The sequence below is a fragment of the Pseudonaja textilis genome, chromosome 7 (assembly GCF_049901715.1).
Source record: "Pseudonaja textilis isolate UNSWEBS1 chromosome 7, rPseTex1.2, whole genome shotgun sequence".
In the NCBI taxonomy this organism is placed as follows: Eukaryota; Metazoa; Chordata; class Lepidosauria; order Squamata; family Elapidae; genus Pseudonaja; species Pseudonaja textilis.
The window spans coordinates 17889719-17915851 of NC_141996.1; the positions used below are offsets into that span (position 1 = coordinate 17889719).

Below are 26133 nucleotides of genomic sequence, written 5' to 3' on the forward strand. Positions count from 1 at the left end.
CTCTTTTGATCCTCCTCAGTGTTGTCAAGAGTATAACGAGCCCAATACCTTTTCAGTACCTCTGCGAGCAGTACCTTAGCACTGGGTGCAGGGAAATTACAATTTGCAATGAAGCATTTACGTTAGTTTGCAGAAGGCTGAGATAAATGCCCCTGCTCAAGTCAAAATTTTACTGCTTTGCCTCTTAGTTCATTGCAATTGCAAAAGCTAATTTGAAACGGAGAGTAAGTAGGCAAGCTTGATGGAAAGTCGCAACCATTTGTTTTTTGCCTGTTTTTCTTTTTTCTAGGAAGCACTATAATGTGTGTTTCTCTCACAACCATTGACAACTTTTATAATGAGGTCAATGAATTAAAGCTTGTTCTTGTGAATATCTGATATGGAGTCTAGCACTGTTGCGTATAGTCTCACAGAGGGGATGGTGGTCAAAAAGTTTGATCTTTTCAGTCATTTGTGCTTATGATTATGCCATTATATATAAACAGAGGCTTAAATGTAGAAATGATTCTATTAATTGTATTGGTGCCCATTTCTACGTAGCAGTATTTTCTGTGCCTGAGGTTCATTGCTTTTTCTTAACAATCACTGTTTATCGTTGGTTGTCTCCAGATTCAGTGAATCCCCTTTCCTTGGGATTGCGAGAATTCATTGTTCTTGTCCCATCATTTTTTTGTATTCCCTTTCAGGGAACATAAGCTTGAATTCTGAAGACTGTGATGCTTCCCACTTCTACCCACCCACCCCCTGATTTCCAGTGTATACCTGATAGTGCTGAATGAGACATACATACATACATACATGCATGCATACATACATACATACATACATGCATACATACTCACTCTTTGGATTTGAACAAATGCTGTGTTAGCTGATTTTCCCCTGCTGCTATTGGCTTCTCTTTGGATTTCTCTTTGGATTTTTACGATCGGTTTATCTGGATTGAACTTTTGCACATTAGCACCCTAATTGCACATGAGGAGAAGAGAGTGTTAAAAGCTGTTGCTGTACAATTATTGGGTGATGAAATAACCTTTTGATATCCTCCTGGTTCTGAAATGTTGACCTCACTCTTGAATTTGGATGGCTTGATGCTTTGGCATAGACCAAACTACTGTAAGATGCATCTGTCTTTGCTATGCCTTGTTATGTTTGGATAGTCACAGTTCTGGCTCAGAATGGTTGCAGGAATTAGGTATGTCTAGGTAAATGAAAATAATGACTAGGGATGACATGGTAACAGTATTCCAATTTCTAAGGGTCTGCCACAAAGAAGAGGGGGTGGTCAACCTATTCTCTAAAGCACCTGAAGGCAGGACAAGAAGCAATGGGTGGAAACTAATCAAGAAGAGAAGCAACCTAGAACCAAGGAGAAATTTCCTGACAGTTAAAACAATCAACCAGTGGAACACCTTCCCTCCAGAAGTTGTAGGCGCTCCAACCCAGGAGGTCTTTAAGAAGAAATTGGACAACCATTTGTCTGAAATGTATAGGGCTTCCTGTTTGAGCAGGGGGTTGGACTAGAAGATCACCAAGATCCCTTCCAACTCTGCTATTGTGTTATTTAAGAGTTGTGTGCAATCTGGGCGCCTTCTTAGACTTACATCTCCTTTTGAGAGCAGGTGATTCATCTGTTGTGCCAGTTGTACCTTTTCCTGGGTTGGGAGACAATTATTCTTCTAATCACCTCATGATTCAGTTACTGCAGTGCATTGAATCTGGGCTGTCCTTAAAGCCCATTTGGAAACTTCAATTGGTCCAGAATGGAACAATGCAGGCAATAAAGTGCATTTCTTGGTATGTTTGTTTGATATCCCTGGTATGTGACCTGCACTGGTTGCCAGTTTGCTTCTGGGTGTGATTCCAAGTGATGGTTATGACCTATAAAGCTTCTGTGATACAAGGCCCAGTTATTTGGGACTGCCTACTTGCTGTGGAGTCTGCACACCTCATACAAGCTGACATTTGAACCACCCCCTTTAATTAAACAATGTCGTATTTCAGGGCCTTACTTCAATTTTTATTTCCTCTATTAACTTCCCTGCCTGAAAATTATATTTCTGTAACTATTCCCTGGGTCTGATGTCTTTTGGTCTTCATAGCAATCCAGAACTCCTTTTAAACTGAAGAATAGAAACAGCAGTACTGAAATGTTTTTATTCTTCTTCTGTGATTCAGTTAATTCAGCAGTGGCCACCAGCACAAAAGTCTATCCTGGACAAAGAGGAAGATGGTGATGATTGTAATGGAATCAATCTAGACAAAGCAAAAGAAAGACTTCAGGAGGAGGATAAATTTGACAAAGAGGAATATAGAAAGAAAATTAAAGAAAAACACAGGGTAAGTAGAATCTCATCCCATTTGTCAAAATATCAAATGGAAATACTGTGAAATGTCGGCATGTTCATTGGGGTTGAAGGATTTTACTGGAAAAAGAATTATCTATTCAGAATTCTTGTTCTGGTCTGATGCATGAATTGAGGCAATCCAAAGAGAGATGTGGATCCTTGGTTTTGTTTCCCTAGTATTGCTATTCCCCATGAATATTGCCATTCTTGTTAGTAAGCAATTTATGACATTCAAGTATGATGTTCTGATTTTAAATAAATATGTACAAACAGTAACCGAACCATATGAGTGGATGGATGGTCATAGACTTGTGGTGTTGTGGACCAATATTCAATTTATTTGTATGATAGACTGTTAGTAGATAAAAGGGTAAAAATTTGAGTAGCGTAATAACAAGACTGTACTTCATCAAGAATGATGAGGACTAAAAAGCTCTGTACTAATGAGATTTTAGGAGTATGATGTTTTATTTAAATAGCTATGTTTTGTGTAGGGGGTGATTGAGAGTTGCCAATGAATTATTCAAGAAATGTCATTGCAACAAGGTGATTGATTTCACTTATAATGTAAAGCTTTAATAGTAATAGTTTAAGCTCCCTTTTGGCATTTACAAGAAATTAAATTACAGGACATAAAAATACAAAGATTGTTGCTGGGCCATTTATTTGTCATAAAAGAGAGCTGAAAGTTTGAGCCCTTGACAGAAGAGAATAGTTCTAAATGTTACTCTTTCCCTTTAATGCCCTTCTCCTTCTTCTCATGTATAGTGTATCTGTGGATGAAGCACATAAAAATACTGTAACAAGACCAACCCCTTTCCATGTGTGGAAGAAGAAATAATCTGTATTTAATAGAGCAGATTATTAAACTTTCTGGGGACATGGAATAAAAGGATAGGCAGTTATATATTTTTGATCTGGAGGAGATGAAATAGTATTTGAGCCTGGTTTACAACGAGAGTTTTGCATAATGTGTGAAATTTGAACTAAAGATTTATTGTTGAACATGAAAGCCTTCTTAGGAACAGATTGGCCATGAGTGGTGATAACAGAGGATTATGTGCGCAAATCTGTGCACATTTGCTGTAGGTAATCTATAGCAAATGTGCATAGATTTGTGCACATTTCCTGTCAAAGGGCACTCTAAAAATGTGGGGCTACATTACATGCTCCTGGTATTTCCAGGTTTCATGGTTCATACTACATAATAGTAGGGGGCACAATGGCTCAGTGGTTAAAGATGCTGAGCAGCCCATGTTTGAGATCCAAGCGCTGCATGATGGAGTAGTTCCTGTTACTTGCCCCAGCTCCTGCCAACCTAGCAGTGAATAGATAAATAGGTACCATTTCTGTGGGAAGGTAAAAAGCATTCCATGCACCTCATTACCTTTACGATACTACATAATGGCTTGGATCCGGGTTATCTGAGGAAACATCTCTTGCCAGTGACATCTATCTGACCCATTAGAGCGAGGAGGCAGGGAATGCTGCGGGTCCCACCCCTGAGAGAGATACACCTGGTGGGACCTAGAGAAGCCACCCTTCTCTGTGGTGGCTCCCTCTCTCTGGGACATCATTCCCCCAGAGATTAGAATGGCCCCCTCATTAATACTATTCCGAAAGGCACTGAAGATCTGGTTTTGCCAGTGGGCCTGGGGAACCCACAGAGGGATGGAACCCATCAAATGACTAGTGTGATCCACTATTGTTGGGGTGGGGGCGTGGGAGTTGGTTTTTATTTTGTTTTGTTTTTGTAAGTTTTGTTCTATTGTACTTTACTAATTTATTTGATTCTTTTTGTTCTTATTTTTATTTTTTGTTTTAAATAAGATTTTACATTGTGTAAGCCACCTTGAGTCTCCATGGGCGAATAGGCGGCAATATAAAGCAAATAAATAAATACATACATACATACATACATAATAAAAGGAAGTGGAGTCTTAGATTTGGCTCTTAAAACCTGGGTGGATTTTTTTGTTAGATATTTTGTTACAAAAGCTTGGACTAACTCCCAAAGTTGAACCCCAGAGTAGTTAACATAGCCAGCACAAGATAAAAAAACAATTAATATTCATGCCTAGCACCTGCTGTTTGCTGTTTCTATTTCTGTTTTCTCTGATCATGTAGTAAACTTGGGGTGCAGTCAAGTTTTTTTTTTTAAAAAAATATCTGTTTATCTCAGTAGTTTTATAATTTTAAAGTTAATCCCCCCTTCTAGTAGATGAGGGCACTAGAATTCAGAGGCAGAAGTTAGGTTTGTTTGTTGCCACACCGTCTTTCTTGACTGAGAAATATGAGAAAATGATTGAGAAAACCATTTTTGTTGGACCTGGGATTTAGGCCTTTTGCCCCATAGCCCTTGAAAACATGGAATAAATAAAGGAAAGGAAAAGACACCATGCCTGCATCATACGCTAAATAAATAAATAAATTAAAAGACTTGTTTCAAACATTGTCTTTTCTTCCCTCCATTTCTCCCCCCTCCCTTCCCCTCCATTCTCTGTTTGCTAGAAGTGGTATGCTACTCTTACTCTAATGTAACTTGTTTCTACTGGCTTATTTTCTCATCTCCTTCCATTGTTTTATCAGAACAAAATAAATCTTTATAAGTTATTACTTTATTACTAAGTTTGAGCTAGCAGCAAACTAACCCAAATTAAAAGCAAAAGCTGAACAAACTATTTTTATCCATTTCCCATTTTAATCTGTTATTGCAGTCCTACACTGACTGAAAGCTTCTAGAAAGTTCACAAATAGAACATGGGCATACTGTCACTTTCATATGCATATCCTATAGTAATTAGCATTAAAAGGTACATTTTCTGTGATATTGGAGATAATACATATTTGTTACGTATAGAGGCGATCAATAGCCATTACTGCCAGCAAACAGTGGTTTAGATACTCTAAGGTGTATCTACCTCTCTATGCTCTTTATAATAGCATCTATAGAAGTACTAATTTCATTTATTGAGTGTTTATAACTTATTATAGGATATAGTTTGCAGTATAATAAGGTAGTGGCATCACCACTGTGCCTCACGGAGAGATTCTGCCTTGGTTAGTAGCAGAGCATGAGATTTATATGTAAAAATTCCTAGTTTTCTCTATCCCTATCTTATTACAAAAGGGTAGAGAGTTAGAGCAGCCTAAGGCAATTTTCACTGTAGATAATACATTCATAATCCCATAAAACATCGTAGGTGCTCTGAAAGCATTGGGCTATGCAAAGCTTTGAATAGTTGCTTGAATTTTGATTTGGAGTTTCTTGGGCTAGCAAGAAGTCTTCTGCTCATTATTCTGGCACCAAGAAAACATAAGAGATGATATTCTGCAGACCAAGTATATTTCCAGGAAAAATAAATATGTTTTCTTTTATTAAAAAGTTTAGCAAGATGCATATCGATAATCAAGATGTAAACCTGTATGTATTTTAGGATTTGTACCTAAACCACTAAAGTTCAGTAAAGTGGAAAATAAGCGAAAGCGTAGGATCACATGAAGCCATAACTCTTGTTGCATACTCTTTTATCTTAACTGTAAAAGATGATTAATCCTTCAATTAAACCAAGGATCTTCAAACTTGGCAAATTTAAGACTTGTGGACTTCAACTCCCAGAATTCCTGAGCTAACATGACTGGTGGAGGAATTCTGGGAGTTGAAGTCCACAAGTCTTAAGCTGTCAAGTTTGAAGACCCCTGAATTAAACAATGCCATTTATGGGGACCTAGAACTGTGCATTCTCTGTCCCAGTGCCTGCCCTCTGGAATGAGGTTCCCCTTAAATTGGAAGAGCCCCCACCCCTTTAAGGGCTATGTTTTAAAAGGCTATGAAGACCCGGGTCTTTGCCCAGGGCTCTGATGAGCATGATTTGAGCCATGTCTGGTTTTATCATTTCTGCCATCTCTCTGCTTTTTCTTCTCCCCCCACGTTTTGTTTTAAAATCATTTTAACAATTTATAAACTGCTCAGAGTCGCCGAGTGTGTAAATTTAATAGATGATGATGGAGTAGAATAGGTTGGACTAGAAGACCTCCAAGGTCCCTTCCAACTCTGTTATTATGTGATGATGATGATGATAGCAATAGGAATAACACTCAGACTTATATAACGCTTTAGAGTGCTTTACAGCCCTGTCTAAGTGGTTTAGAGAGTCAGCATATTGCCCCCAACAATCTGGGTCCTCATTTTAACCACCTCGGAAGGATGGAAGGGTGTTGAGTCAACCTTGAACCTGATGAGATTCAAACTACCAAATTGCAGTCAGCCGGCAGTGAGCAGAAGAAGCCTGCAGTACTGCATTCTAACCACTGTGCCACCGTGGCTCTTGAGTAGAATAGCTATTCATGATGATGATGATGATTAGGATAACTATTGGGATCAGAACAACTATTGGACTCTAATAGTTATGCTAACAATAGTGTTACTATAAGTAGAATAACTTCCCATAAAAATTGTCAAGATGTTCTTTTTCTGAATATAAAGAACACAATCTCCTACTCCTCGTATACTTGTAATTTTTTCCTGTAATATACTCCTTGATCCATTTGGGTATTATTATTATTTTTGTCACTTAAAATGAGGTCTTTTTGTTCTTTATGTTTTTAATTCCCCAGTTGTGACATGTTGGCAGGCATATTAAAATACTTAGGAAGTATACAGTACTGTATGTCTTCAAGCTATCGATTGCCAAAAATCTGGATGTTTGTTGAAATCTCGCTTGCAGAGTTTGACATTTTGATAAATGTCCAATATGTTGTAGTCTTTCTGTGGATAAATCTAATAACTTTTATTTAGAAGGAGATGTTAGTTATCCCCATTTCACTTTTTTTGTTATGCTTTTTTTGCACATAAAATAATTTTATGTTGTCTCTTACCCTACTACAAATAGTTCTTTGTAGGATTTCTCTACTTTCTTTAATGCTCTTTAGCTAGTACATAATCATCATCTTTTAATGACTCCATAATCCCTACCGGAGTGGAGTCTGGGAAACTGAATGGAGCTAGCAGAGTGTTTAATGGCTGGATGCCTTTCCTGTCACCAATGTGGAGTTTTGTTTAGCATATATATATTCTCAATGTGCCCTGCTCTTTAAGGGTTGATAAATATCTTCATGCAACTAGTACACTTATGTATTAATTCTAATTATAAAATTGATGTGTATGTACTTTGTGCATAGAAAATGACAGTTGTAAAAATGCACTTGATATATATTTCCACTATTTTTCCATGAAATGGGATTCTATTCCCTTCACAAACTTTCTCTCTCAATGGGCAAAACTGACCAGGTATCTCTGCTCTGTAATCTCCAGTTTGTAGAGTTTTGCCTCTCGTTCCCATACAAGCCTTTCTAAAAGGATTGGAGTTTGCACAGTTGTAGCACTGATGATTTTGCCCTCTTGCCCTCCTTGTTTTTCTGTGGTTGTGCTTAATTTATACAAGGGTGATAGATGAATGTCACCAAAATAGCACAGTGTAGCGATGTCTCCCTATGCTTGGAATAGTCTCTCTGATGAATTTTTAATGTTTTTCCCCAAAATCTATTTTCATCTTCTAATTTGGCAACTGTCTGAACTTGTCCCATGCCCTTTGTCTGTCTCATCTCCTCACCTCTTTCTTTCTCCCAGGTCATTATTAATAGAGTGTTGCAGCTCCTTTTCAGTGGTAGTGTTTTAAGCAGAGCAACTAGGTTTTGAGAGAAATGGGCAAGTGACATAGGTTGACAGGATACAGCATAGAAGGTCATAACAAAGTAGCTTGGAAATTGGGCTGGAGGCGGTAGAAAATTGAGTACTGTCTTACAGAGTCAAGGTATTTACACTGAATGTACAAGAATTGAACAAGTCACAGTTGGGTTACTGACATGTCTAAAGATGACAAGAAAAGGAGAACAATATCACCGATGTTTAATCTGGAGTAGTTTGTGACCCATAGCTCCCATTCCGACTAACTCATTAATTACCCTGACAGTAATTGAAACAAATGGAGTCTTTATAAAATAAATTATACGAACGTTCATTGATCTCTATGAGTGCATCCATATGTTCAAATAAATATTGGGAACACAAGCTGCTGCTATGGCAAAGAGAGCCAGGAATAATTCTTTACAGTTGCCTTCTTTGTGCTCCATAACACTACGATGGAGAAATTATCTTGCACCCAAAATAGAGGGCACCCTGTTCAGACTGCCCATTCCCAAATCTGGTACCCACCAAACAGGAATCTACAAAGGTCCATACAGTCAAAACTGTGGTCTTCCCAATAGTAATGTATGTCTGTGAGAATTAGACCATAAAGAAGGCTGAGTGTCAATTGATGCTTTTGAATTGTGTTATTGGAGAAGATTCTTGAGAGTCCCTTAGACTGCAAGGTTCAGTCAATCCTAAGGGAAATCAACTTTGACTGTCCTTTGGAAGGACAGATACTTCGGAAGAATGGGGCTGAAGTTCAAATACCTTGGCCACCAAATGAGAAGAGAGGACTCATTGGAAAAGACTCTGATATTGGGAAAGATTGAAGGCAAAAGGAGAAGGAAAATGATAGAGGACGTGATGGCTAGATAGTGTCATTGATGCAATGAATATGAGTTTGGGGAGAATCAGGAAGACAATGGAAAATGCGGGCACTGGTGTGTTATGGGCCATGGGGTTGTGAAGAGACTTAGTGACTAAATAACAAGTGCAGCATATCACAGAGTTCATGATTTTTCTGTGTGCACCATAGAAAAAGAGACCTAAGCTCTAAAATGAATAATGGAAACCTTAAGGGTTTGTTAATAGGGTTGAGAAATCACTGTAGTCCCTTACAAGGTTGGAAAAGATGAAAGATACTAACAGAAAACTTACACATTGGTGTCCTATTCTGGGGTTCAGTCACCCTGTGTGTGGTTGCTTCATAGTTCTATACATCAGAAAGAAAATCTGTCACAGCCTGAGAGACAAATGTTGGTCCATATATTTATCTCTCTACTTATCTTTAAATTGAAAATAGATAGAGCATTTAGAAAATACTGCAGTCTACATCTAGGTTAAGCCAACATTTCAGAATGCATAAATGCCCAGGCAAAGAATATTAATCACTTGTTAAAAATAAGGCGAAATGGGAACTTTTTTCTGATCATGTATTCATTATTATGCCTAGAAAAGCTAATGGTGGTGATATGTAGGCATGTCCAAAAGGGTTCTTCATAAAGTCCCATTTTTGGTTCAGGTTGCTTCTTTGATCTACACTGCTTTATGTTCTTATGTTTGATTTTGTTCTTTACAGGAGAAAAGGCTTAAAGAAAAGGCAGCTAGAAGGGAAGCCAGGAAGATGAATGCAAAGGTAAGGAGGAGGATGGAAATAATAAAGGATACAAATAAAACAGATAAAAATAAGATAAAATAAATTATAGGATATTCAAAGAAAAATTTCCATTAGTGTACTAGAGTCTTTTGTAGCAGAGAAAAGGGAGAAGGCAGAGAATGATTATAAAGGGACTGAAAATAAAATACAGTTTGCTATTTAAGATGTAATACTTCCAGGGTCTTAACTATGGTTATTAAAAGGGGTGAGGTCTGGGTCATGTCACCCCTTTTTAGCCAGACAACTTTTTCTTTTTGAAGGGCATGTTCTGGAGTCCAAGCCATTGGGGAAAATGACTTTAAATCTGGAGAAATACATTGGGAATTTGTAGAGCATACTGTCAGTGCCTTTGCAATATGGCTGCATAGAGATTGTTGCTTTACTAAAAGGTTGCCATGAAAGCCATTGTTGCTATTATCCATAGATTGCTGAATAGTCTAATTTATAGTAGCTAAGATCTTAGCACCTAGGTTCATATGTCCCATTAATACAAAAAAAAAAAGCTCATTAAGTCAGCATGTATGAGAAAACAAGTTTAATGATAATTTACTCTTGAACTGCTTTGCATGTGCACATCTTAAGGGTGTTGAACCATCACAGTGTATAATAGAAAGAAAGCCATGTATGCAAGTTTTTAGTCTTCTGTTTGTGTTCTTCTTACTACTCTTTACATTTTTTATATTTTTAATCCTTGCATATTCATTGTCCTTGCTTCCTCCAAAATTCTTTTTCCATGTCTTTTGGTTTCATCATTTGCATGTGTAATTTGAATATTGTAACAACTAATGCATGCAGCTATGGATGCAGAATTGCGGAAGGATTTTCTTTAAAACCAAATGCTTATATGCTATGGATAAATCCGGAAATAAACATTCTGATATGAATGCAAATCACATGTTAAACTGTAATTTTGATCTGGTATATGTATTACGGCAAAGAAACTCAGCTCATTCAAGAGATACTGATTGGAAATTAATTTCCAGGATGAAGTTCTGATTGTGTGCATCATTTGCCTTACCGGTCTCATTATATTGCATCAAAATGACATGATTTTTGTCTGGCTCTTAGCAAAGATTGGTCTCCTTCGATGCCATCCTTCTTTCTGTGTTCTCTGTGCCATCAGTAAAACTCAGAGAGCTGGTCTTGGTAAATGACATTCATTGTAGACTAAAAGAAGGCAAATAATTGGTCTAAATTATCAAAAAAAGGAGACTGCCTAGCAGTAATGATAATAAAAGATGAATTTCAGAAAAAAACTTGTTTCAAAATAACAGGTAAATGTTGGTAAGGCTGAAACAGTGGACAGCAGTGGTAATAACAATCTTAAAATTGTATGGTACTCAAGATTTGAATCAAGAAATGAAATTTGAAATATAATAGGCAAGAGATTCTTTCCTGCTTATCAAACAGTGTGACATTTTCTTCTTTGGTTTTGCACATTCAAATCATTAAGGAGTCAGTACAGTGGAACATACTAAATCAACACTAAGAGGATCAGAGCAAAATGTCAGAATAATATATAATAGGCTTTGTCCATGACACCCAGAGAGCTGATGCTAATTATTACAAGCCAGCCTTCACAGATAATATACTAGCTGCCCATAAGCAATTCTGCTCCATTTCAAGATGTTGGTTGTGTTCTTAATTATCCGAATGACAAGGTCTTAACATATCTTTGGAGATGTTTCCTATATGGCCATTTCTGTCTTTTTCTAGAAATAAGGTAGAGTTGTATAACACTGAGCCTTGATTTGTTGGAGTTTTGGGACCTGAAACCTTTTCATACATGTGATTTTGAGCTAAATAATTGTGCAAAAAATTAATGGGTAAAGTTTTAATATCAGAACTCCTGCGAGGATAGAGTAATATCACAGCATTTCAATGACTGCAGATCTTAAGGTAAGCATCTTGGAAAACAGATTTTAACAGCATCACTGAGCAAGAGATTGTTGAACAGACATACCTCAAAAGATTTCAAACTATTTCAAACTATCTCAATAAACACAATTTTGAACATACAGGTGAAACTCAAAAAAATAGAATATCGTGCAAAAGTTCATTTATTTCAGTAATGCAACTTAAAAGGTGAAATTAATATATGAGATAGACTCATTACATGCAAAGCAAGATAGTTCAAGACGTGATGTGTCATAATTGTGATGATTATGGTTTACAGCTCATGAAAACCCCAAATCCACAATCTCAGAAAATTAGAATATTACATGCAATCAATAAAACAAGGATTGTACATAGAACAATATCGGACCTCTGAAAAGTATAAGCATGCATATGTACTCAGTACTTGGTTTGGGCCCCTTTTGCAGCAACTACTGCCTCAATGCGGCATGGCATGGAAGCTATCAGCCTGTGGCACTGCTGAGGTGTTATGGAAGACCAGGATGCTTCAATAGTGGCCTTCAGCTCTTCTGCATTGTTCAGTCTCATGTCTCTCATCTTCCTCTTGGCAATGCCCCATAGATTCTCTATGGCGTTCAGGTCAGGGGAGTTTGCTGGCCAATCAAGCACAGTAATCCCACAGTCATTGAACCAGGTTTTGGTGCTTTTGGCAGTGTGGGCAGGTGCCAAGTCCTGCTGGAAAATGAAGTCAGCATCCCCATAAAGTTTGTCTGTGGAAGGAAGCATGAAGTGCTCCAAAATCTCCTGGTAGATGGCTGCGTTGACCCTGGACTTAAAAGGAAGCACAGTGGACCAACACCAGCAGATGACATGGCTCCCCAAATCAACACAGACTGTGGAAACTTCACACTGGACTTCAAGCATCTTGCAGTGTGTGCCTCTCCATTCTTCCTCCAGACTCTGGGTCCTTGGTTTCCAAATGAGATGCAAAAGTTGCTCTCATCAGAAGAGAGGACTTTGGACCACTGAGCAACAGACCAATTCTGTTTTTCTTTAGCCTAGGTAAGATGCTTTTGACATTGTTGTTCAGGAGCGGCTTGACAAGAGGAATACGACATTTGAAGCCCATGTCCAGGATCCGTCTGTGTGGTGGCTCTTGATGCACTGACTCCATCCTCAGTCCACTCCTTGTGAAAGTCCCCAACACTTTTGAATGGCCTTTTCTTGACAATCCTCTCCAGGCTGCGGTCATCCCTGCTGCTTGTGCACCTTTTTCTTCCACACTTTTCCCTTCCAGATAACTTTCTATTAATGTGCTTTGATACAGCATTTTGGGAACATCCAATTTTGTTTGCAATTACCTTTTGAGGCTTTCCCTCCTTATGGAGTGTGTCAATGACGGTTTTCTGCACAACTGTCAGGTCAGCCGTCTTTCCCATGATTGTGATTCCTACTGAACCAGACTGAGAGAGCATTTAAAGGCTCGGAAACCCTTTGTTGGTGTTATGGCTTAATTAGCTGATTTGAGCCTTTTTACAATATCCTAATTTTCTGAGATTGTGGATTTGGGGTTTTCATGAGCGGTAAGCCATAATCATCTCAATTTTGACACATCACGGCTTGAACTATCTTGTTTTGCATGTAATGAGTCTATCTCATATATTAAGTTCACCTTTTAAGTTGCACTACTGAAATAAATAAACTTTTGTATGATATTCTAATTTTTTGAGTTTCACCTGTATTACAATTGTTAACAAGGTCCTGGCAATTTGTATCACAATGTAGCCAGCGTCTGCATAAACCACCCTGTCACTTTCTTTTCCCCATCTCATCCCAGTTTAAATCCTACATCTGTCCAGTTACCTTAGGCATTTGCAGAAGTGAGTTCTTGTTCACTGGAGTTGGCAAAAAATCCTAAACAACTGGTTGCCTGGTTTTATTATTATTTTTATTATTTGCCTGGTTGCTCATTAAAAAATGTCAAATTATTTTGGCAGTGCTGAGATATTAAATTATCAGAGGATTGCCATTTTTGTAATAACTTCTTTATACATATTTTCATACATTACATAATTTAATCTCTCTCTCTCTCTCTTTGCAGTTTCAATTTCATAGCTTAACTGTGGGTCAAGCCTCTTCTATTAAAATAGGTCCCAGCTTTCATTCCTTTTCTTTGTCACTCTGTTAGACTATAGGCATCTTTGCATCCAAGAATTCTTATCTACATACTTTGTGCCTAACCCACCCTGCCATTACAGGATGGTTGATACGATAATTTTGAATAAATAGCTGATGCTGTAGGGCAGGACTGTACCACCTGGTGATTTATGAAAAGCACCTGCGGTTTTACAAGAATTCATCCGTATCTAGTAAACTTCTTTCTGAAGCTTTGCATATCCTAGAAGATAACTTTGCCCACAGAAAAATACATTTTAGCAATCTTTATTAGTGTTGCTAGGATAATAAAAAGAAAGAGATGATCTTGTCTCAGTGTGAAATGAATGATTATAGTATATAGAGTTGGATAAAGAGACATAATAGGGATCTCAAAATCTATTTTTATCATATTGAATATTAAAATGGGTGCTTAACCTGCACCAACTTCAGAAGCAATCACAGCATCTCTAATTGGAGTATCCAAAATAAAGTATTTTAAGTATGGCCTTCACATTTTCTGTGCACTGCAATGATTCTGAAATGTTTTGTTGATGCATACTATTTTTAGTTTTTCCAGTATTATAATCTAGTTAGTGCTGTGTAGCTAACATGTTGCATGCATGTTTATAATTTAAGAAAATAACCTATTATTGTTCTGTTTAGGAAATTTGCAGACAAGATAAAATTCAATTTTAAATTCCAGAATTGGGAGAAGTTGACAACTCTTGTTACTTTGCTGTGCCCTTCCCTCCAAGCATACTGATACTGCTTTTTATATATTTCTTTAAATTAATAAAAGTATAGGTAGTCTTCACTTACTGATTGCAATTGTGACTGGCAATTCTGTTGCTAAGCATCGCAAATATTAAGTGAAATGTCATGCAGATTTACAGCGTCATTCCTGCTGCAGTTGTTCAGTGAATCACTGTGGCTTATTAAGCACAATGTCATATGGCCACAACTTGTGACGTCCTTCTGGTTTTCCCATTGATGTTTACTTTTTGGAAGCTGACTATGAAGATCACAAATGGCAATCCCATGACCATGGGATACAGTGAGGGTCACAACTTTAAGAACTGATCATAAGTTTCCTTTTTCAGCACTGTTGTAATTTCAAGTAGTTGCTGAACAAGTGGCTGGTCAGCCAGGACTACCTGTAAAGAATCAAAGGAAAGGAAATGGTAGAAACATTGAAAGAAGGATTGGGAAGAGAATTACTAGTCAGGAAGTTGAGCAATTAGCAGTGGTTAAGACTGGCAGAGGACTCAGTTACAGTACCTACCAAGAATTCCCATTGCTACATGGGTTTAAGAAAGAATTAGACTTTCATTTATTGAAGGTGTTTTAATTTGAATTCCAGGACTGAGTAGGAAATAGGCGCTCTTTGAGCTCTTTTTTTTGGTGTGGGGGGGACATTTTATTATCCAAACAAGGTAACATCATCAGTGCTAGTCCATTATGATGTAATGAAACATCTGCAAGAAAATAGTCGAGCTCAGAGACCACTAAGGACCCCTCATTTCCTACTCTGAGCTATAAATATTCTTCTTTATAGGAACGATTGAATGGCCAATATGACTTCTATATCTGAGATCTCAGGGACATCTATGGGAATTAAATTATAGTATCTTAAAAATGCTTCTGTCTGTCACAATTTTTGTGTCACTGATACTCAGTAACTCCAGGATTCATACTGAAGAATACTCTACTGTTATGTGCTTCAGACTTGGAAAAAAAAGTGACTCCTTTTCACTTTTAAAATACACATGAACAATTTTGGGTGCACAGTCTCCAGTTTGGGGAGGACTGATTAATATACTTTATTTATATAACAAATGTACTATATAAATCAAAGTAAAACCATGAAGCAGAGAGCACAATGTTGTAGTTATTGTAGGTACCAGTCCAGTAAGGGGGCATGTTACCCAATTCCTTTATTCTTAAGGCCATATAGACTGTCCCAGTCAATTTTTGCAAACTACACATAACTTCTTGTAACTGACCAGTGTCCCTTACTTATACATATACATGTGCATACATATACATGTGTATACACACACACACACATACATACATACATACCTCTGTGTGTGTGTGCATGTGTGTACTACAGACACATACACACATGTAAATATAAATAAACATCTATGCATCTATCTGCATCAAGAACTTCTAGCAAACACTAATTCCCAGACTACTGCAATTATTGAAATGTTTAGGATTTGTATAGCATTTTCCAAAAATTCAAAACTCTTTGTACTTATATCTTCTTGCAATCAGCTAGTATAGCATTATTATTCCACAATACTACATTGCAAAATCACGGTGAAGGAGTATCCAGGAACTGAAGTTGAGAAAGACTGACTTGCTTAGGGCTGCTTAGAACATTTTTGACAGATGTAATTTTTCATACCCTGAATTTTTATATCTCAGTTTTATAGCCTACTCCTACACCTCTGAGTTCCCACAGCTAGTTGACTTTCTTTTCAGTTCCTTCTCTTGTAGTTCATCTTTTGCATGAGAGAAATAAACTCTTATTCTGAGCTTTCATTTAGAACAATGAATGGTTCCTAATTTATCAATCTCCCCCCCTTCATTTAAAAAAAACAAGGGAAGAAAGCTAATTAACTATTTGTAATGGATCAAAATGGCTAGAATCTTACTGGAATCTCATTTTTGTCACTGGAATCTCATTTTTTCTTCAGAATACCCTCCTTAAGTCAATCAGCCACAGTATCATTCAAGAAAATTTCCCAAGCCAAACAGAATATTAAAATTATCTGCAACTAACCCAAAAGCAAATAATTCAAAATGACTGTAATTCAGGAGTACCAATTGCAATTCCTGTTATAGATAGCAGTCCTGTAGTATCTTACCTCCAAAGAGCCAGGAATAATGCCGATGGCTGAATCAAGAAGAAAGGAAGCTGTTACACAATCAAAAAGTCAAAATTAGAAGAAGAAGACGTAAAGAAAGAAGAAGAATGTAAGCAAAGAAGATCACCCATATTCTCCCTTTCCACTCAGCATTCTGGATTTATCCAACATACATTGAGAGCCAGTTTGGTGTAGTAGTTAAGGCATCAAGCTAGAAATCGGCAGGGGCTGTGAGTTCTAATCCTGACTTGAGCATGAAGCCAGCTGGGTGGTGTTGGGCCAGTCTCTCTCTCTCACTCTCAGCTCTAAGAAAATTGCAGGGACTTGTCCAGGCAGTTGCCAAGAGTCCAAAATAAATAAATAAAAATAACCCCTGATTTGAAGGCACACGTACTCAGGGTGAAAACCAGGGGTGGGAGGCAAATATTTTTATTACCAGTTTGTGGGTGTGACTAGGTAGGCATGGCCATGTGACTGGGTGGGTGTGGCTTTTTTGGAGCACCCCCCGCACTCCATTTTTATTTTTATTTTTTGCTCCTGGGCCTCAGGAAGCCTCCTGGCAGGCCGTTTTTGCTCCCAGGAGGCTTCTCTGAGGCCCAGGAGGCAAAAAACATAGTGCGGGGGGAGGTGTGCCAAGAGCACAGGCTCTTGGGAAAAGCAGTAAAACAGTGAGGGGGACCCTGGCACAGCCGATCATTGGAACAGCTGATCATTGGGAGAAAAAAAGAAATACCGGTTCAGCCGAAGCGGTAGCTGTTTTTTTTATTACTGGTTTGGCCGAACAGTAGAATACCACCACTGATGAAAACCCTCCCTTCCGCTAAACCATTTAAAAATTATCTTGGAGCAACCGGGAACAAGTCCTAATTGAGTTAAGCAATTTGAGTCTAGACTTAAAACACTGGGGGGCGGGTGTTAAGATGGCATCATCACAGCAGTAGGTGTTGTTCCCAATGGCACATATTTAGTAAACTGCCTGAATTGATCTCTGCCTCTCTTTGCACGTAGTGCATGTTTAATCAGTTCATTACAGTATGTTGATAATGTGTGGGGCCTATTGCAATTATCTCTCCCCCTCAAAAAGATCTCCAAATTTTAAATTACAGTTCTCCACCTGCTGTTCTTCTCCCAATTTGTAATGGCTTGCATTTCTACTGACATGCTCCTTACACTATAATTAGTAGTTCTCCATAACCCCCTTCCCTCAAGTTATAATCAGCAATCAGAAAAATATTGTCTCTGTGCTGGTTAATTATTTTCAGAGTGATTATTCAAACTAATTGGCATGCTATCATTAATATTCCAGTTGCTCAAGAAGCCTATGTGCATAGTTAAACTTCTTGTTTTGAAATCTAGATTGTTTTAAAAAATACTGAAAATGTAGCATTTTGTCTATTTTTCACTGGTTATACCAAATTCAAAGTATATTTTTGAGTTTAAGTACAGTGTTACACTGAAAGAACTTTCACTATTTTGCATTATCTCTAAGCTTAAAATTTTAACGTTTCTCCTCTCAACTAGGATTTAAAAATGACTATTTGCATAAGTACTGTAAAGTGGTATGTAAGTCCTAAGTGCTATTGCTTTTAGACCTCTTTCTAAAGAGGGAAGAAGGTATGTCAAGCAACAGGGAAGATAAACAGGGACTCCATCAAGTAAAGAATTTTGACTGATGAAGTCTAAGAATAGCTGTCTCTGTACTTTTAAAATATTCTTCCCTGAAAAGTGATGTGAGCCCCACTGTTCCGGCCTTTCAGAAGAGGTAAAACTTCATTCTACCAACTTGCTTGGCACTCACAGGGATTAAGTCCCAATATTGGGGTTGGCTAGCAATTTGGAGGCTGTTCCCTCATTTTAACGTTATTCTTTTCTTATTTTAGCTACCTCGTACATGAATGCATACATACATACATACATACAATCAGAGGTAAAAGCAACAGTTTTCCCTTCCCAGTCGTGTCCAGCTCTAGGGCTCAGTTCTCATCTCGGTTTCTTAGCTGTGGGAGCCAGCATTATCTGAAGATGTTTCCATGACATCAGGCTGCAGCACAGAACATGCAGCAACATACAGAATTCTGTTATCTTCTCACCAAAGATGTACCTATTTATCTACTCACATTTTCATGCTTTCAAACTGTTGGTTGGGCAGGAGCTGGAGCAAGAACGGGAGCTTGCCCCATCGCTCGATGCTCAGGTCTTGAACCCACACTATCAGCTTTTCAGCTGATAAGCTCACTAACATAACTGCTGAGCCTGAGTGTGTGTGTGTGTGTGTGTGTAGTTTTTTTATTGTATACCACCCACAGTTGATCTATAAATGAGACGAGGAAAATCTAAATTTAATATATAAACTAATAAATAAAAACCAACGTATAATAAGTTCAGTAATGTATGTTGATTGCCTGACAGAAAAAGATCTACAATTCTAACCTAATCTAGAATGTGTAATTTACTATGTGAATCTTGCAATAATATATTAATTGAATTTATATGCCACTCATTTTTTTTGTTAAGGGCTCTTGGCTTTTGCAAAAGGTTCTAGCATTACATATTTCACTTTTCTGTACTTTAATGTGCAAATATGGGGCAGAGTTCACTGTTGTTCTTCTTGTTTTTTGACAGAAGTACAGCATCTGCTTCTTTGAAAACCTACCACCCTTAGTTGTCTGGTTTCCTTCAAATATATTTCTGTACAACTAAAATGCTTTGAGTCACAACTTCTTCTTTTTTTTAATAAATAAATTTTATTGATTTTACAATTAAAACAAACAGACAACACATACACAAATGAAAAAAAGAGAAAAAAGGGAGAAGAAAATAGAAAGAAAAAATAGAAAACAAGTAAAAACATTCTCATCTTCAACAGTTTGTAAGACCTCTTTTTTTTTTTATCCTTAATTTATGTCATATACACACACCTAATCCTTACATATATCTGTGTATCACTACTGTGGATTTATCCTATCCTCTTTTGCCTTATAGTGTAAAGTCTGTCTTTGGTCTATCCATTTGTACGAGCAGTTCCAGCTGTTGTAGTATATTGAGGTGTCTTTATTTTTTAATGCCAAAGTTAATTTGTCCATTTCTGCACAACTTGAAATTTTTTGAATGATCATCTCCTCTGATGGAACATGAGGCTGCTTCCAACATTGGGCAAAAGCTAATCTGGCCGCTGTCAAAATGTGTATTATTGTGTATTTTGCTTCTTTTTATATTTGTTTATCAAAGATCCCTAACAAAAAGGACTCTAGTTTGTATTCGATCTGTTCTCTTGTCATTTCTTCCAGCCAATTTCTAATTTTCTGTCAATATTTTTGAGCTTCTGTACAGGACCACCACATACGGAAAAAAGTTCCCTCTTTTTTTTTCTTTTGCATTTCCAGCAATTCGGACTCATATTGGGGTGCACCTTCGCTAATCTCGAAGGAGGAAGGTGCCATCTATAAAACATTTTATAGGCATTTTCTTTATATGCTACCGATTTTGTAATCTTATTATTTCTACCCCAGACCTTTCCCCATTCTGTTAGGGTGATGCTACGTCCTACATTCCTACTCCAGGCTATCATGTTCCCTTTTACAATTTCTTCTTCTAATTATACTTCTAATAAATAATGATAAAATTTTGTTATTTTTTTTTTGCCTGATCCTAATAAAATTTTATCTATTTGCTGGAGTTTATTGTTGATTCCGAATTCTTTCTTGTCCTGTTTATGTCTACTTTGAGTTTGAAGGTATGCCCACTGATCAATTTTTAGTCCCCGCTCTTGAAGTTCTTGCCGCGATTTCAAATTTCCTTGTGTATCCAATAGGTCCTTATATTTGATCATTTTAGCGATCGCCTCCATTTTTTAAATCCAAATTAGTACTTTTAAATAATGTTTTTTTCCGTATTTTCTTCCAATTAGTTAATAATGAATCTCTGATTAGGTGTCTGTGGAAATATTTCTGGCTAGTTTTCCCTACATCCCATAAAAAGCATGCCACCCCCTCTGCAAATCATGGCCTTCTAAAAATAATATTCTCTTGTTAGTTAAATTCACCCATTCCCTCAACCATACTAAAGAGGGAACTCCCAATTTGGAAGTGCCAGCCCTCCCCTGCTCTTCATATCCTGTATTGCCTTTAAATTTATTCTAGGTTTTTCCCTTGCCAAATAAATTTAAGAGTTATTTTATTAAGTTCTTCAAAAAAAAATTTGTGTACTTTAATTGGGATCGTCTTAAATAGATATAGAAATTTTGGAAGAATATTCATTTTAATGGCAGCGATCCTGCCTAATAATGAAAGTTGCAGCTTACCCCATGTTTCTAAATCCTTCTTTACCTGTTGCATCAATTTATCATAATTATTTTCCTTAAGTGTCTTACAATGTGCTCTCAACCATATTCCTAAGTATTTAGCTTTCTTTATTACTTGTATTCCCATAACTTCTTCTAATTCTATTTTCTGTTTTCTGTTAAATTTTTAGTCATTAATTTAGTTTTCTTCCTATTAATTTTGAGTCCTGCTACTGCTCCAAATTGTTCTAATTCATTCCTCAATTTTTGTCCTTTCTATCGGTTCCTCCATGAAAAAGATCATATCATCCGCAAATGCTTGCAGCTTATATTCTTTTTTGTTAACCTTTAATCCTTTTATATCTGGATTCTGGCTAATTCTCATTAATAATGTTTCTAATGATAATATGAAGAGCAGGGGTGAGAGTGGGCAGCCCTGTCTGACTCCTTTTTCTATGTTTATTGGGTGGGTATATTCCCTGTTTATTATAATATTAGCCTGTTGTGTTTCATAAATAGTTGTTATAAAGTTTTCAAATAAATTCATATTATAAATTTTTTGGATTGAAAATTGCCAATTTAAATTGTCGAAGGCCAACTTCTTTTGTTTTTGATTAAACAGCCATATGCTTTAGAATTAAACAGTCTCAGTTGTTATATTAAATTTGTAGATGACTTGCTACCTTACAAAACTCAATTACTTCATATCCCCATCAGCCTTTTTAGAATGAACAGATGGAACACTTCTGCTGTGCCATCATGTTTCCTTGACTTATGATTAGAATTTATAAAGATACTGTGTGTCTCTCATGTTTTGTATTTCTTCTGACTGAAGAGCTAGCTGGTTTTGATTGCTCTCTTTCTTAGGCTGCAGACTTTATGCAGCTGGATCCCCTTCTGGCTTATAAAACCTAACCGAAACCAACAGCAGTTCAAGATGAGAAGAAATGGTCTTTGATTTCATTCTTTCTGTGATAGATCACCTCAAAGATAATTACCTATCCCTCTTGCCCGATTTGTAGTTCACCCGGCAGATTTGCACTTATCTCTAGAATGCAGGAAAACATTTGAAATTATTTTATTGCAATAAACCAGCAGGGGAAAAATCTATTGCCTTGTTACAGATTTTTTTTTTTTAAGTGTTGGGGGAAACCAGGGAAAAAATAATCGCAAAATAATGCCACAAACAAAACAACTCGGGTCTGGATGGCCAATTTTCCCCTCTCTCATTTATCTAGAACTTTGGATCGTAAAATGAAACCATTGGATAATAAATCTAGGACAATGTATGAATTAGTTATCACCACAAATTATTTTATTTGCTACCTGAGTCTTTTTAAAAAAGGATTTAGACAAAATCATAGATAAATTATATTCTTTAGAGGTGGCATAACAGCATGTTTCAATATTTGAACTTAATTGCCTTGAGTGCTGGAATGGTGTGTTAAAAGGAAAAGATAATAGGATCTTCAGACTTCAACTGGAAGTCTTTTAATGAATTTTTTTTCTTTGAAGTTTCAATCTGGCAATATATCATCATTAGTAGGACATTTGTGTACGTAGGGAAATTGAATTTATCCCAAATCTATTTAAAAAGCCTCCTGAATCTTGGGAAACAACTCACAAAAAGCATTGTTTGAACATAATTTGAAAAGTACCACATTAAAGAAATGCAGCAGAATTGGGAAGTTCATTAAACCAAGTGTCTGATGTGCATTTATTGTTGGTTTTATATACAGTATATCTGTCTGTCCATCCAGCCATCCAACTAGCCACTCACCCACCCACCCACCTCCCTCCTTTAGGAAGAAAAGCTATATTTTGAAGTGCTAACGACAATACCATTTATATGCATTTCAAATATTACTGTGCTTTTCCAAATACAATTCAATTATTCTATTCCTTTGCATTTTAACAGATTAATAATTGCATTCCATTGAAAATCTTTCTGGTGAATCCAGTGTTATGGAAGGAATATAAAGAAAATTAAAATGATCAAAGTTGCCTGTAGAAATGTTATAATCAACCCTATTAGGAATATAAGACAATATTCTGTGAAGTATCAAAATATTTTAAATATTGTTTAGTAAATAGGGTATCTTCAGATGGATAAATGTGATAGATCATCATCTAATAGTCTGTAGAGATTCTCAGACATCCAGGTCATGGTTGTTCCAAAGACACTTTTTCAGGAGGCAACTGGACTTATCTTATAATAGTTCAAAATACAAATGAGTTCTGTTTTAGAGTATAACATATTTAACGAGTTTCATCCTGTGTAAAGTTTTTGTTCACTTTTTCTGGTAGGTATTTAACAAGGGTGATTTACCCCCCACCCAAGTGCTGTCATTTTGTGCTGCTATTACTTACTATTTAAGTCATTAAAAAGATAAGGTTTCTTTTGGAATACTAAAACTAACATTTTGGGCAGAAGACTAGATTGAATGTATTCACTGACACGGTAGCTTTCTACATGAGGGACGATTGTTGCTTCTGTGGTTATTCCCCATTCATGATGGGCCTTTTTTCACTTAAAGAAATCAAAGATTTATGGAGAGGATCATTCTGGTCATCCTTCTGCAGTGTGCAGGGAAATCATTCTTAGGAGATATTTGTGAAACTGCTTCTTAAAACTTTCCACAACATCCACAGGATGACAACGCCACTATTTTACAGTTTATTGCTTAGCAAGATTCCATTGGAAATATTTTGTTGCTTCTGTAAGCAAATCAAAAAGAGTTGTGTGTTCTAGTTTTATCTATGGAGATGCTCATTCATGCCAAGTTTGAAGACCCCTGATACAGATCATGGTTGTCTTAAAAGTACTTTTTCCAATAGGCAACTGGACTTTCTTGGTTTTTTTCCTTTGAAAACATATTGCTTCTCACCCAAAGAGCTCCTTCAGTTCATTCTCTTTTCCTCCCTCTTCTGTTTAATTTTCTTACATCTGGCAACACGTCAGGAGGTAGGACAAAGAAACTTGTCCACGTCAGGCTTTCAAATTTTTTATCTTACCCCAGGGAAAGTTATAGGCAAAAAGCATCACCATGTTTGCTATTGTAACTCTGTACTGTTGTTCATAAAAGGTATTGTACCTAATCTTTCCTGATCATTAAGGTCTAAAAATAAAATAAAGTGTGATTGAGTCACAAAGCTCCATTCATATTGAAATCCAAATGTTGGTTGCTTGCCAGACATTGTTGCTACTTAGCTGATGACTCCATTGTGGTTTTTTTTTAAACTATGTAGCAAAAACTGAGTCAGTCTAATTAAAAAGATTTCGAGTATTTAGCTTTGAAATTTGTTCTTCATGGAAGAAAAAAAATACAGATAAAGTGAAAAGTTATTTTACATATAAGCATGTTGCAAGTTTGAATTGAATTTTGAGGTACCTTCTGATACCTATCTGAGGTAGTAAGTCCCTTTTCATCAGTAAGGTGCCATTGATAAAAGAGTATTCCAAAATAAATTAATCAGGTAACTATTCTTTTTAAAAAAAAATTCTTTAAAGATTATAGTGGTTGTGTTGGCCTTGAGTAAGAAAAAATTTTGCAAAACTTGCAGAGATCATATTTTTGGGAAGGACAGCTGAAGTTGCAAAGGTAATAGTTTCTTAGTATTTTCATCGGGCAAGATGGTTAAGAATCAGAAAATAAAATAAGTAGAAATTCATATTCTTAGAGAACTTCCAGCCAGTTTCTCTGTCTAAAAGTAGATTTGAGCAAGGATTTCAGTGATACCAGCTGACTATTTTACCATACAGGGTCATTTGGCAATCACATAACCTGCTGTTTCTGAAACACTATTTTGTCCTCATTATTTTAATCTACCCATAATTTCTTCCTCTCATCTCTCTCTCTCTCTCTCTGCAGCTAGCACCTACATTCTAACTGATAAAGAGTTCCTCATTTATATTTTCTACTATATCCATCAATTGAATACCTTCAGGTTGAACTAACCATAACCTTGGACTGTTACATTGGATTGTATTAAAAACAAAAAGCATTTTTGAATCTGGGAGTAAGAATCTTAGTTTGCAAAATATTTCAGAAGTATGGTATCCTCCCCCTAGTGTAACAGTGGGATCCTATTTCAAATTTAAACCATATCACCACTAGCTGAAAACTGGGGGCATATACTGATCCAGTATCTGACTTTTTTCAGATAAATGACTCAGTGCCCTAGACATTGATATCTGAATATATATATTTTTAACATTCATGTTTCACTGTGTTTTTAACTTAAGTGAAATATTAATATATGTTGTAAGACCATGTGTATCATGCCATATGCTAAATAAATACATTTCAGAGAAGAAAGCATCTGCTTGTGAATAAGTTGTCACATAAGCTGAGTAAAATAAATATAATTATATAATCAAATAGATATTCTTTAGTCAAACGGATATTTCTCCTTAGATCAAGGAGAGAAGCAATCTAGAACTAAGGAGAAATTTCCTAACACTGTGAACAGTTAACCAGTGGAACGGCTTGGCTTCAGAAGTTGTGCGTGCTCCTTTGTTGGAGGCTTTTAAGAAGAGTCTGAACAGCCCTCAGAAGTTGTGGGAGCACCATCACTTGAGACCTTCAAGAAGAGCTTGGACTGTCATTTGTCAGAAATGGGGTAGGGTCTCCCGCTTGGGTGGGGGGTTGGACTAGATGACCTATAAGGTCCCTTCCAACTCTGATTATCTGTTATCTGTAAAGCCACTCGTCTGAAATGGTATAAGTTCTCCTGCTTGATCAGGGGATTGGACTTGATAGAAGACGTCCAATGTCCCTTTCAACTCTGTTATATTCCTTCTTTATTAGGCAGGCAAATAAAAAGATAGCATCCCTGTATCTAGATACAGTTAGTAGAAGGATCAGGAATATCTTCTCTTTATCCTATTTAGTTTCTTATTTAATTTAATTGGATACAAACATGCACGCTTCCAATCTCTAGAATTCTGTAACTAACTCCTTTTCCTTTCAATAAACCTGAATAATCTCTATGTATGATAAGCTAGCTTTATTGGTTGTTGAATGTTTGTTAGGGACTTGGCACAGTGGAGCGATGAAAGTTAATGCTGACGGATTCTAGATTCTCTAGATGTCAGAATAAAGCATAAGAGGCAAGAAAATAATTATAAGCACCTGGCTCCATTAAAAAAAAAAAACCTAAGATTCTAGCTATTACTGGCAAAGGTGTTTCTACTGTATGTGAGATATATAGTTCCCTACAGTAAAAACAGAAATAGGTGGAGTGTGAAACCCCTACTAATGCTTCCC

General features: G+C 36.7%; 1 protein-coding gene across 1 annotated transcript in view; it reads left to right on the forward strand.

The window, feature by feature from the left end:
- DDX10 (DEAD-box helicase 10) overlaps positions 1-26133 on the forward strand; it is a 159250-nt gene that overhangs the window by 102970 nt on the left and 30147 nt on the right. Inside the window, exons 15-16 of the mRNA XM_026721030.2 lie at positions 2179-2340; positions 9617-9673. Coding sequence (XP_026576815.1) covers positions 2179-2340; positions 9617-9673 — 219 coding nt within the window. The remainder of the gene's footprint in view (positions 1-2178; positions 2341-9616; positions 9674-26133) is intronic.